The 14,032-nt window shown below is 44.6% G+C and overlaps 1 protein-coding gene across 2 annotated transcripts in view; it reads left to right on the top strand.

The window, feature by feature from the left end:
- klhl2 (kelch-like family member 2) overlaps window positions 1-6,004 on the top strand; it is a 96,131-nt gene extending 90,127 nt beyond the window's left edge. For both annotated transcript variants that reach the window (XM_060916576.1, XM_060916577.1), the window contains exons 12-15: window positions 70-198; window positions 280-420; window positions 3,009-3,152; window positions 4,711-6,004. In XM_060916576.1, the coding sequence (XP_060772559.1) occupies window positions 70-198; window positions 280-420; window positions 3,009-3,152; window positions 4,711-4,739 (443 nt within the window). In that variant the 3' untranslated portion in view covers window positions 4,740-6,004. The remainder of the gene's footprint in view (window positions 1-69; window positions 199-279; window positions 421-3,008; window positions 3,153-4,710) is intronic.
- Window positions 6,005-14,032: the final 8,028 nt, after the last annotated feature.

Here is a 14,032-nt window from a genome sequence, read left to right on the forward strand (position 1 = left end):
CATAATGTATGTCCCGTATTGCATTTATTTCTACAATACATATGCCATTAGAAATGTGAATATGCGCAGGTATACTGTATGCAGTTGGCGGGTATGATGGAGCGACACGCCAGTGTTTGAGCACCGTGGAGGCGTATAACCTGAACACTAACGAGTGGTCGTACATGGCAGAGATGGGGACACGGCGCAGTGGAGCAGGTTATACACACACACGTACATGGCTCTTAAATATTTATTGTTCATAGGTTGTAGTTTATACTCTGTGTATTTGGTGGACAGGGGTGGGTGTGCTAAAAGGTCTGCTGTACGCAGTGGGCGGGCACGACGGCCCGTTAGTCAGGAAGAGCTGTGAGGTATACGACCCTGTCTCCAGCACCTGGAAACAAGTAGCCGATATGAACATGTGTCGCCGGAACGCAGGTAAACTGGACACTGGTTCATTTTACACCACTAATGCTAAGGACCGTACAGTAAAAACCTACTTCGGTTACCAAAGCTTTCTTCAAGGTTTTCTGGTTTCATGTTGTGCAACAGCATTCTACAACACTATGTCAAGTATAAATGTGAAGTCGGTTTTAAAATACATCATATGATGGAAACCGCAGAGCAGAACGACCAACGTCCTACAAAGAACGCAAGGTCTTGCACCATTTGCACCACACTGATTGCCTCAGGACTCATCTCGCGCTTTCATGCGAGTAATATGACGCTGTGTAAAACCGAGATAAAAACAGAATGCGTTGATTTGATTTGATTTGCAAATCCTTTTCAACCGAACTGAATACAAGATATTTAAACCGGTATTATCGTTCTTTGTAAATATACACTCATTCTGAATTTGATGCGTGCAACATGTTCCAAAAATGTTGATACAGAGCAACAAGTTGTAAGTTGTGAAATGCTCAAAAAAACCACCTGTTTGGAACATTTTTCTCCAGGTTAACTGGTAACAGGTGATTTAGTATCGTGATTTGAGGATTCCCCTTTCATATCCAAAGGCTCAGTCGTTCACAAGCAAGGATGGGACGAGGTTCACGACATTTTAAGAACATTTCTCAATGTACACTTGCAAAGAATTTAGGAATTTCACCATCAACAATCAATATCGTCAAAAGATTCAGAGACTCCTGAGGAATCTCTGTACGTAAGGGTAAGGCCGAAAACTAAAGGCCTCTGCATGCTCTTGCGACAAGGCTTTCGCAAATAGCTTTTCGCAGACAGTTGTAATTTATCATTGAGCGGGGAGTAATAGGCGTGCGCGATGTTATTCACCGGCACAACGCAAGGGGGTGCGAAGTCGCTAGTAGTAGTTGGTGGGTGTGGTTAGTGGAGTGTTTATCCTCCGGTTACTTATAATGACTAGAACTTTTTTTATAATGACTAGAACTGGAGTCGTATAGATGTACGTACTTCCTCAATCAACCGCTCTTCATGCTGCTCCATCTTCGCTCGTGTTTTTAAAAATGCCGGTCGTGAAAACAAACCAAACCGGGGAAGTAGGGAAGCGGAAGTGTGTGTACAGCGGATGTAGAGTGGACCAATCAGAGCCCTCTTGTCTGCGGCGCTGTCTGCGAAGGCTTCTGCGGTGGTCACAATTTTTGGGAGGTGCGCGCAGAGCGTCTGCGAAGGTGGGGGGGCTACGCAGACGCTGCGACGCTATCTGCGAGGACTGGGTTGTCAACATAAATTGGCCTCAACACTGAACACCTGTGACTGTGTGTCTCTCTCTCTCTTTCTCTCAGGCGTCACTGCGTTAAAAACCGACATGATTCCATAAAGGATACTCCTACATGGGCTCGGGAACACTTCGTAAAACCGTTATTGGTAAACCGTTTGTCATTGCATCTACCATGCAAAGCAAAAGCTATATATCATCAACTTGCAGAAATGCCACTGAATTCTCTGGACCTGAGCTCATCTGAGATGGACTTGCGCAAAGTGAAAGTGTGCGCTGTGGTCTGGCGAGTTCACATTTCAAATTGAATGGCAGAATGACTTTGTGATAAGAGTGCAGGTGCTAAACTGGCCTGCTCGTCTCCCATTGAAAATGTGTGGCATGTTATGAAGCGCAAAATACGACAACGGAGACTCCGGACTGTTGAGCAACTGAAGTTGTATATATCAAGCAAGACCGGGAAAGAATTACATCTTCAAAACTTCAATAATTGGTGTCCTCTGTTTCTCAAACGCTTATTTAGCGTTGTTAAAAGTAAAGCTGATGTACAGTAACTGATACCACTTTTTGACCAACTGGGAACAGGTGCTTCAACCAGTTCTGTTCAGGATTCTTTGAACCTTGGTGCCTGCTAGCAACCCAGAACCATTGTAATCAAGGATGTGTCATGAATGGAAGGCATTGCTCGATACACAACAGAAGTAAACAGTCGTAGCAAAATAGCGGCGCACAATGGTTGATTGTCTGCGAGCTTTTGTTCTGTTTTTGCAGATTTTTGTTTTCATTCCATTTTCTCTGAAGATGTATCCTTTACCATTGCGTTTTCCATTGCTACACTCTGCTTCCTCTCCAAACCAATGACACGCCCACTGACGTCATCACGGTTCATGCTGGAAAAACCAGTTCTATTTTGCTTCTAGCTGGAAACCAACTTTTCAGCTTCTGAACCAATTTATTTTTGGTTAAAATGCTCTGAAAGATTCAAAATTTGATCCATGAACCAGAACTGAACCTGTTCCCTGTTGGTCGTAAAGGGGTAAAAGTTGTCAACACGGCCCTGTCCTCACTTTTTTTTTTTTTTAAAGATCTGTTCCAGGCATCAAATTCAGAACGAGTGTATATTTTACAAAAAAACAATCAAGTTTATCAGTTTAAACATTTTAAATATCTTGTCTTTGTGTTGTATTCAGTTAAAATATAGGTGGAAAAGCATTTGCATTCTGTTATTTACATTTTATACAGCGTCCCAACTTTTTGGAATCGGGGCTGTACAACAAACCTGCTTGAAGCCTCCTTAGTCAGCGTTGGCTGATGGTCCTGTGTCTGTCTGTAGGAGTGTGTGCGGTCAGCAATCTGCTGTATGTGATCGGGGGTGATGACGGCTCCTGTAACCTGGCATCGGTGGAGTTCTATAATCCCAGTACGGATAAGTGGACCATATTGCCAAGCTGCATGAGCACTGGGCGCAGCTACGCAGGTCAGGCACACAAACCAACAGCTCGGTGTGATGCGAATTGTGATTATACACACAAGAAAATCTGAATACAAACTGGCTAGATTTTCTTTTTTTTGCTGCAGCTTCATAATATAAGCATAATACATAAGAACATGATAGACGGTTTAAAAATATATATTTTGCTAACTCTTTGGAAATGGCCATTTACCATAAACCCCAAAACAATAGCAGCTTTGAATAATCAGTGAATGACTGCAGGTCAAACGACAGCATAAATATACTTATCCTTCGCACAGTTCATTTATGAAGGAATGTGAGATTATTAGTAAGCAACACCACCATCTAGTGGCTGCTTTAAAAGCTACAGTTTAATTACAGTACAGGGCTCGACACTAAGGCCGAATCCCATTTCACCCCTTGGACCAACCCCTTGGCCCTTCCCCTCCATTTTGCGTGTTCACGTGAAGGGGTAGGGGTATCCCAATCCCAGTTAACGCGGAGGGGTAGGGGAAGGGGTAGGGCTTCTGTACCCCTCCAAACGGAGATTTTCCTGGAGCTGACTCCGAACGAAGGGGTTTGAGTGATTTCCCACAATGCCATGCGGATTTCAGCGAGATTTCATGCGGATTTCAGAAAGATGGCGGTTCCCGCGGCGAAAGATTGTCATAAATGTATTTTCTCCATTATTTACGTGTTTTAAGTTGTTATCCAGAGGAAACGCGCCGCTTGATTCGCTTTCGAGCTGAGAATGAGCAGCGATTTCTGAAATCCAAGCTGCTGCTAAAAAGCTTTGGGAGTGAGTATTGTTTTCGGTTGCTTGACTGCGTACGTTTTGTTCTGTTATTCTCGCTTTTATTGTTTACATGAGTGTTCTGACACCTCATTCTTTCGGCTGTGGTGCACGAAGCGCCAAAGATATCCCATTCAGTGGTGTTAGTTAACAAATCACACCCTGCCAGCAGAGATTTCTGGTTCTGCCTCTGGCTCTGACTGTAGCGGCTGGTCGCAGCCAATGACGCATTTGGTCGCGTTTTGCTAACGTAAACGCTGACGGAGGTACGCGATGACGTATGCGATCGTTGAAGGGCTATCCCAATACGTAAGGGTTGAATTTCAAGCCCTATCCCTTGTAGCTCAGTTTCAAGGGGAAGGGCCAAGGGGAAGGAGGAGGGGAAGGGGGAGGGGTAGGGGTAGAAATTAGAATTGGGATTGGGCCTAACTTTTTATCTGTAAACAGTACGCGTCCCATACTACACCAGCGGGGGGGGATAAAATAACTTGCAAAGCAGTAAATGAAACCGAGACTAAGAAAACAGCCAAGACATAACGGCGGGTACGTAGTGAGGGACGCTTTTAGGAACTGAAATGAAAGATCAAAAAGCCTCATTTTTGTGGTGCTAGTGCGTAATATATGCTCGTTCCAGCTTGCCCAGTCGGGCGGGTCAGGGACATATCCCACTTGCCCTAATGCATTTTTCACTTGCCCCGGGCAATCGGGCAGTCCTTAATGTCAAACCCTGCAGTATCATACAGAATGAAACTAATGTACGGTTAAAAAATGATTTTTTCGTGTGTGCAGGTGTGACGATCATTGATAAACCTCTTTGAGCAATTGAAGAGTTGAAACTCTGTTGAAGTGGAAGCTGAAAATAAGCTGATGTGATGCTGAGGAGTGGCTCACACTGAAGACGAGGCTGAAGCTTCCTCCTGGAGCTGCTTCATGATTCAGAAGGCCTGGACAACACTGCTCTCTCTCTATCTATCTTCCTGTCCTGTCTGTTTATCTCCACCTCTCTCTCTCTCTCTCTCTCTCTCTCTCTCTCTCACACATAGTCACTCCCTACTCACATTTTTCCCTCTCTCTCTCTCTCTCTCTCTCTCTCTCTCTTCCTTTTATTTGAGAGTAGTTACAGTATGATGAAGATTTTTGCACTTTTACAGCAAAGTATTAACCAAGCGTGATGGTTCAAACTCTAAAGTAACTGAACGGATGCCTCTGAAAACACTACCATATCGTTCCAGCATCTGTCCGTGGGGTTGGTAGCGAATCTGTAGACCTGAAGGAACCCCTCGCTCATCGTGGATGTATTAGACTCGGACCTGGACTCGATTAAAACGGACCAGCGCTTTCTCACTCTGCATCTCTGAAAGTCACTGGACCGAAGAGATGATTTTTATGAAGAAGGATTTACTCATGGACTAGATTGCCGTGAGGTGATTTTTATGGCAGGAACGAGAGCTGCTAATCTACGAGCTGCATCGGGTGAACATTAGTAGGAGACTTGCACATGCATTTCTCGGGTTTCTTTGCCAAACCGAGTTTGAAAAGTCTTAACGTTGAACGTTTTCTTCATTTCTTACGCACCGTGTCTTTTAACTGCGAACTGGCTGGGTGTGAATATCGGTTCTGGATGTTTCCGTGATGCGCTGCTCTGCTGCTGCGTGTGTCTGAGCATGTGTATCGTTTCGGACTGCTGCTGGCTGCTCGGCTCTGGAAGTGCTTCTGCATGGATCTAGGTTTTGTGTGTGTGTGTGTGTGTGTGTGTGTGTGTGTGTGTGTGTGTGTGTATGAGTGTGTACTGTTTTGAAACTACTGCTGTCATCTGTTCAGTGAAGAATGGGACACTGTGTCGCTCTGCCAACTGCTGAACACTGACCAAATGTGTGCAGATTTTCTCTTTCTTTCCTTCCCTTTTATCTTCTGTACCTTTTTCTAATCTCAGTTCTGTACTCTCTAAGTATTTCTATTTATCTACTATTAATTATTGTAATCGATATTAAAACTAGGTGTTGGTCAAGAGGAATGCAGCGCACTTGAACCATTTCATAATGTGTTTTATATCATGAATAATAAACATGCTTCTTGTATTTAAGTGTGTGTCTGTGTGTGTACGTGTGTTTCCAAAGAAATGTATCTCGTTAAGATCTGTTCAGTACTTTGGGAGTAACAGCAGGTTAAAGTTGGTGTAAACCAGGGGTCACCAAACTTTTTTCTCTGGGGGCCACATTGTCGTTCCTGACTGTGATGGGGGGCCGGGGTCGGCTCAGCTATATAACATAGAATTGTATGACCCAGACAAATATGACCACCAGCAGGCCTCATTGTGTAGTAGAGATTACTAGCCTGGCACAGCCATCTCCACTGCTATATCCCCCCACTGCTATATCCCCCCACTGCTATATCCCCCCACTGCTATATCCCCCCACTGCTATATCCCCCCACTGCTATATCCCCCACTGCTATATCCCCCACTGCTATATCCCCCACTGCTATATGCCCCACTGCTATATCCCCCACTGCTATATCCCCCACTGCTATATCCCCACACTGCTATATCCCCACACTGCTATATCCCCACTGCTATATCCCCCACTGCTATATTCCCACACTGCTATATTCCCCACTGCTATATTCCCACACTGCTATATCCCCCACTGCTATATCCCCCACTACTATATCCCCCACTGCTATATCCCCACACTACTATATCCCCACACTACTATATCCCCCACTGCTATATCCCCACACTACTATATCCCCCCACTGCTATATCCCCCACTGCTATATCCCCACACTGCTATATCCCCCACTACTATATCCCCACACTACTATATCCCCACACTACTATATCCCCACACTACTATATCCCCACACTACTATATCCCCACACTACTATATCCCCCACTGCTATATCCCCACACTACTATATCCCCCACTGCTATATCCCCCACTGCTATATCCCCCACTGCTATATCCCCCACTGCTATATCCCCACACTACTATATCCCCCACTGCTATATCCCCCACTGCTATATCCCCCACTGCTATATCCCCACACTGCTATATCCCCACTGCTATATCCCCCACTACTATATCCCCACTGCTATATCCCCCACTACTATATCCCCACTGCTATATCCCCACACTACTATATCCCCACTGCTATATCCCCACACTACTATATCCCCCACTGCTATATCCCCCACTGCTATATCCCCACTGCTATATCCCCCACTGCTATATCCCCACTGCTATATCCCCACTGCTATATCCCCACTGCTATATCCCCACTGCTATATCCCCACACTACTATATCCCCACTGCTATATCCCCACACTACTATATCCCCCACTGCTATATCCCCCACTGCTATATCCCCCACTGCTATATCCCCACACTGCTATATCCCCCACTACTATATCCCCCACTGCTATATCCCCACACTACTATATCCCCCACTGCTATATCCCCCACTGCTATATCCCCCACTGCTATATCCCCCACTGCTATATCCCCCACTGCTATATCCCCACACTGCTATATCCCCCACTGCTATATCCCCCACTGCTATATCCCCACACTACTATATCCCCACACTACTATATCCCCCACTGCTATATCCCCACACTACTATATCCCCCACTGCTATATCCCCCACTGCTATATCCCCCACTGCTATATCCCCACACTACTATATCCCCCACTGCTATATCCCCCACTGCTATATCCCCCACTGCTATATCCCCACACTGCTATATCCCCCACTGCTATATCCCCACACTACTATATCCCCACTGCTATATCCCCACACTACTATATCCCCCACTGCTATATCCCCCACTGCTATATCCCCACTGCTATATCCCCACTGCTATATCCCCACTGCTATATCCCCACTGCTATATCCCCACACTACTATATCCCCACTGCTATATCCCCACACTACTATATCCCCACTGCTATATCCCCACACTACTATATCCCCCACTGCTATATCCCCCACTGCTATATCCCCACTGCTATATCCCCACTGCTATATCCCCCACTGCTATATCCCACACTGCTATATCCCCCCACTGCTATATCCCCCCCACTACTATATCCCCTCACTACTATATCACCACACTGCTATATCCCCCACTGCTATATCCCCCACTGCTATATCCCCCACTGCTATATCCCCCACTGCTATATCCCCCACTGCTATATCCCCCACTGCTATATCCCACACTGCTATATCCCACACTGCTATATCCCCCCACTGCTATATCCCCCCACTACTATATCCCCACACTGCTATATCCCCCACTGCTATATCCCCCACTGCTATATCCCCCAACTGCTATATCCCCACACTGCTATATCCCCCAACTGCTATATCCCACACTGCTATATCCCACACTGCTATATCCCCCAACTGCTATATCCCCCAACTGCTATATCCCCCACTGCTATATCCCCCACACTGCTATATCCCCCACACTGCTATATCCCCCACACTGCTATATCCCCCACACTGCTATATCCCCTCACTGCTATATCCCCCACTGCTATATCCCCACACTGCTATATCCCCACTACTATATCCCCACTACTATATCCCCACACTGCTATATCCCCCCACTACTATATCACCACACTACTATATCACCACACTACTATATCCCCCACTGCTATATCCCCCACTGCTATATCCCCCACTGCTATATCCCCCACTGCTATATCCCCCACTGCTATATCCCCACACTGCTATATTCCCCCACTGCTATATCCCCACACTGCTATATTCCCCCACTGCTATATCCCCCACTGCTATATCCCCCCCACTGCTATATCCCCCCCACTGCTATATCCCCCCCACTGCTATATCCCCCCCACTGCTATATCCCCCCCACTGCTATATCCCCCCCACTGCTATATCCCCCACACTACTATATCCCCCACACTGCTATATCCCGCACACTGCTATATCCCCACACTGCTGCATCCCCCCACTGCTATATCCCCCACTTGATTCCTGGCACATATTTGTTTATCTTTACTAGTGGTTTGCAAAAGTAGTAATCGAGTCTTCACACTTTGTTTTAATTTGAAATACCACAGATATTCCATTTATTTATTTTCTAATAAAAATAACATCAAAGCTGTCAAGGTAAGAAACATCTGCCTAGTTGAGGTGATTGACACTGGCAAAGGTGAGTGGAAAATTATAAATTGTAGGTAGGCCTGTTGATATTATTAATAATATTAATAATTGTGTGCAGCACTTAATAAAGGTCAAATAGATAGGCCTATAAAATAAATACATTTAAAAAATCAGTGAAATTATAATATGATGAGCAATAGATCAATAGATCACAGCAGCTGTGCTGTGTCCTGCACGTAATTGCTCTCATCCATAGCCAAAGCAAAAAACTCGAATTCTGACGCTTTCTCATTCAGCTGGTTATACACTTTGTCCCTCAAATCTTCAGTTCGCCTGGTCATAGTAGGTGCGGAGAGACTCACCGCGTTGAGCGCATCCTTCTTGTCAGGACACACCTCCTCGGCCACAGCAAGCATGCATACTTTAACAAAGTCCCCATCAGTAAACGGCTTTCCATGGGTAGCTAGTAGGGTAGCTACCTTATAGCTAGCTCGGACAGCAGCCTGGTTGATCTGGGTTTGGCAAAGGAATGCATTCTGTTGTGCAGCCAGTCGGCATTTCATCCTCCGAATCCTGTCTTCTCTTGTTTGCCCTCGCAAACTAGCATACTCTTTGTGGCGGGTTTCGTAGTGACGACGCAGATTATATTCTTTGAAAACCGACACACTTTCTTTACATACAAGACAAACTGCACGGTCCTTACACTGAACGAAAAAATAATCAGTGGTCCACTGTTCTTTAAAAACTCTGCACACTCTGTCAGCTTTTCGCTGACCGCTAGCCATTTTGCTGTCCTGAACACTGACGGTTCTCTGCGCGTGCACTGCCCGTCACTGCTTGATTGCGAGCATATGACGAAAATTCGGGAAATATGAACAGTTCATTTTATAACTAAATATCAATTTTAATTGATAAAATCAACAAAATACAAGATGCAGACATGTTGTTATTTGCCAGAAAGCAATTTTAAAAAAAAATAGGCCATGACCACTTTTGGGGATTGCCTCATAGGGCTGATTCAAGTGGCTGGGGGCCGGTCAAAGGGGGGTGGCGGGCCGGAGTTGGCCCATGGGCCGTAGTTTAATGACCCCTGGTATAAACAGAGTAAAAACTCTGCTCGCAGGACATTGGGAAACTTCCAGTGCTTTTTGAGTCACGGAAAAGCAGTCAGGCTCTCTCTCTTCTGATCGGTTTCCGACTGGATTACTTGTGAATATCAATCAGAACTTTTATCGGGATGTTCCCTCACTGTTTCTGATGAAGGATTCAGCAAAATTTTCCATCAGCTGGTTTTGATGTTATGCTTCACGTAAGACTTTGAACTGAGTTTTTGTAGCTTTACCTTCTTATTTTTTCAAATCAAACTCATCTCATTATCTGTAGCCGCTTTATCCTGTTCTACAGGGTCGCAGGCAAGCTGGAGCCTATCCCAGCTGACTACAGGCGAAAGGCGGGGTACACCCTGGACAAGTCGCCAGGTCATCACAGGGCTGACACATAGACACAGACAACCATTCACACTCACATTCACACCTACGGTCGATTTAGAGTCACCAGTTAACCTAACCTGCATATTTTTGGACTGTGGGGGAAACCGGAGCACCCGGAGGAAACCCACGCGGACACGGGGAGAACATGCAAACTCCACACAGAAAGGCCCTCGCCGGCCACGGGGCTCGAACCCGAACCTTCTTGCTGTGAGGCGACAGCGCTAACCACTACACCACCGTGCCGCCCCGCTGTGAATATTAATTGAAATAATCATTTATATTCTTTAAGATAAACACTAGTAGGCCCGACTTAGAAATACAAAGCCCTGCAGAGCACAAAGAGGGATTTAGAAATAATCTTTTATTACTTTTTTTTTTATTTTGATAGAGAACGGTAGCTGTGAATGACATTCACTGCTTATTTATGCATATTTTATAATTAACACTGATTTCTCCTTTGTGATGTATAAATGAGGGTTAGGATCAGCTTTATATTGCACAAATAAAACCATTTGGTGAAACTTTTGAAGAAGAGAGTAACTATTTAACGGTTTTACCTAATTAGCATAATTTAGTACGAATTTGCATAACTGGTTTTTACAAAGTTTTCAAATTTTGTGTCCCGTATACAACAGTCTGCCAATTTTCATGTAAATATCTTAAAGTTAGGAAGAAAAAACATTTGATCTCATTCGTGAATGAGGCCCATTTTGGACCATGTTATCCTCATACATCAGTTTTCTGAAGATTCAAAGATGTTTTTTATCATCATTTCACTATATATCTCGGACATGTAGGAGGATCGAAATACCATTTCTCTCTCATCTTACTTGGAAAATCAGATATGAAATATATTAAAGGAACAGTCCGTACTTCCATAATGAAATATGCTCTTATCTGAATTGAGACGAGCTGCTCCGTACCTGTCCGAGCTTTGCGCGACCTCCCAGTCAGTCAGACGCAGTCAGACGCGCTGTCACTCCTGTTAGCAATGTAGCTAGGCTCAGTATGGCCAATGGTATTTTTTGGGGCTGTAGTTAGATGCGACCAAACTCTTCCGCGTTTTTCCTGTTTACATAGGTTTATATGACCAGTGATATGAAACAAGTTCAGCTACACAAATTGAAATGTGGCAATTTTCTATGCTATGGAAAGTCCGCACTATAATGACAGGCGTACCGTATCAAGGTACAGAAGGTGTTAGTACGCCCGTCATTATAGTGCGGACTTTCCATAGCATAGAAAATCGCCACGTTTCAATTTGTGTAGCTGAACTTGTTTCATATCACTGGTCATATAAACCTATGTAAACAGGAAAAACGCGGAAGAGTTTGGTCGCATCTAACTACAGCCCCAAAAAATACCATTGGCCATACTGAGCCTAGCTACATTGCTAACAGGAGTGACAGCGCGTCTGACTGACTGGGAGGTCGCGCAAAGCTCGGAGAGGTACGGAGCAGCTCGTCTCAATTCAGATAAGAGCATATTTCATTATGGAAGTACGGTGGACTGTTCCTTTAAGAAAAACAGATAATATAGATAAAAATACACTCTAAAATCAAACAATGTACAAAATAGCAGTAGTGCAAATACAGTACAATAACGTCAAGTCAAGTTTATTTGTATAGCGGTGGCAAGGAAAAACTCCCTCAGACGACATGAGGAAGAAACCTCGAGAGGAACCAGACTCAAAAGGGAACCCGTGCTGATGGAGAAGGTGCTGAGAAGAGTAGCTAATGAGGTGTATATGAACAGTAATGCAAATGAGCAATAGCAGCAGTAAAGCAAATGATTGTAGTGTGATGTGCAAACGGATGAGAGAGAGTTTCGTGTGTGAATGAATGTGTTCCGGGGTAGGGGTAGGGGGTAGGTAGTGGACAGAGTTCAGCATCCTGACAGCCTGGTGGATGAAGCTATTCAGTAGTCTTGTGGAGCAGGCCCAGAGGCTCCCGCTGAAAATTAAGCTGTTTCTTCGATCTTTGATTTGTAATATCTCAAGAACAGATAAACATAAGTATGATGATTTGCATTCAATTCTGAATTCAGTGAAAGCAGTTTCGAGCAATTTGGATTGAATTAGAATTTTCACTTGATGTGTCTACTATAGTGCTATGATTTGATATGCCCCTTCCAAGATGGCGGCACCGTTGACGTGTTGTCCTAACCGGAAGTAGCAAGAAATTGTGTGTTAAAAGTGCTAAATTGTGTACATGGTAGCTTTTTTGTCATCATCTGATGATTTTAAATAGTATGTGTAAAAAAAAAAAATAATAGTGGTGTTGTACTGTACCTCAGAGTATTGAGGTATTTCACCTGACGTCACAGGGTCACGTGACGCCCCGGTGTCCGCCATTTGGAACGTCAGGCTAGCTAATGTCAACAACAGTAGCTGGTATGTTACTGTAGCAATGTTTACGTTCAGTCATTTGGATGACTGTTAAAACCTTTCAGTCTCAAGTTTTTCCTTTACTGGATTTACTAGTTTACTGAGCTAGCGCGCGCCGGCCGCCGGCAGGCTAGCGCGCGCGCGCTAGCTCAGTAAACTAGTAAATCCAGTAAAGGAAAAACTTGAGACTGAAAGGTTTTAACAGTCATCCAAATGACTGAACGTAAACATAGCTGGTATGTTACTGTAGCAATGATGTTGTTGACATTAGCTAGTGCTAACAGCTAGTTGCTAATACACTGCTACAACACAGACACCAACCCTAATAATACAGTTCTTGGTCATTGCCTGGTAACAGCAAATTTATAACGGGCCATGTCTCAACAGACTAAGAAGTTATTTCAATGACATTTAATAACATTTTGTTTATCCTGAGGACCGAAAGTAAATGAAAATGTGAACAAACCTTAGCTGTAATAAGATGGCGACCACCGGCTCCAGGGACGACCCGCTGATGTAGACATGTTACCCAGCCTGACGCAAAATATTTGTAGATCAATACCTGTGTATGGCGATGGGTTTTTAACGACATAGGTATACAGATCATGTGTGCCGAAGTCAGGTAAAGACGAGGGCTTCGTGTACTTCCGTACGTCAGTGAACAATCCTGGTGGAAGCAGGTAAACGTCGTTCTCTAAGCCTGCTAACCTCAATTTTTGCAAATACCTCTCCCTCTGCTCGCCCTGTAAATGCCCTACGTCGCTGGATAGTGAAGGTGTTTTCTGCATCTCGCTCCTTTTTCTTTTATGTTTTTCATTTGTCGCCTTCCTCGCATTCAAACGGATTCGAGCCGTGACGTCCAAAATGGCAGCATCACATGACTTGGTCACGTGGGTGAAATACCTCAATACCCTCGACTGCACCCGACACACAGTGCTACGTTTTCGGTCGGTCGTTTTGAAATTCAGTATTAAAACAGTGTAGAGAGGGGGAGGGGCAGGGGAGGATCTGACAGTCGTTCCGTTTGAAAATGACGGGCTTTAGGACCCTTGGAAGAAAATGCGTTTGTAAGAAAATATATTTGGGAACGACTCAATA

The sequence above is a fragment of the Neoarius graeffei genome, chromosome 3 (assembly GCF_027579695.1).
Source record: "Neoarius graeffei isolate fNeoGra1 chromosome 3, fNeoGra1.pri, whole genome shotgun sequence".
NCBI classification, from domain to species: Eukaryota; Metazoa; Chordata; class Actinopteri; order Siluriformes; family Ariidae; genus Neoarius; species Neoarius graeffei.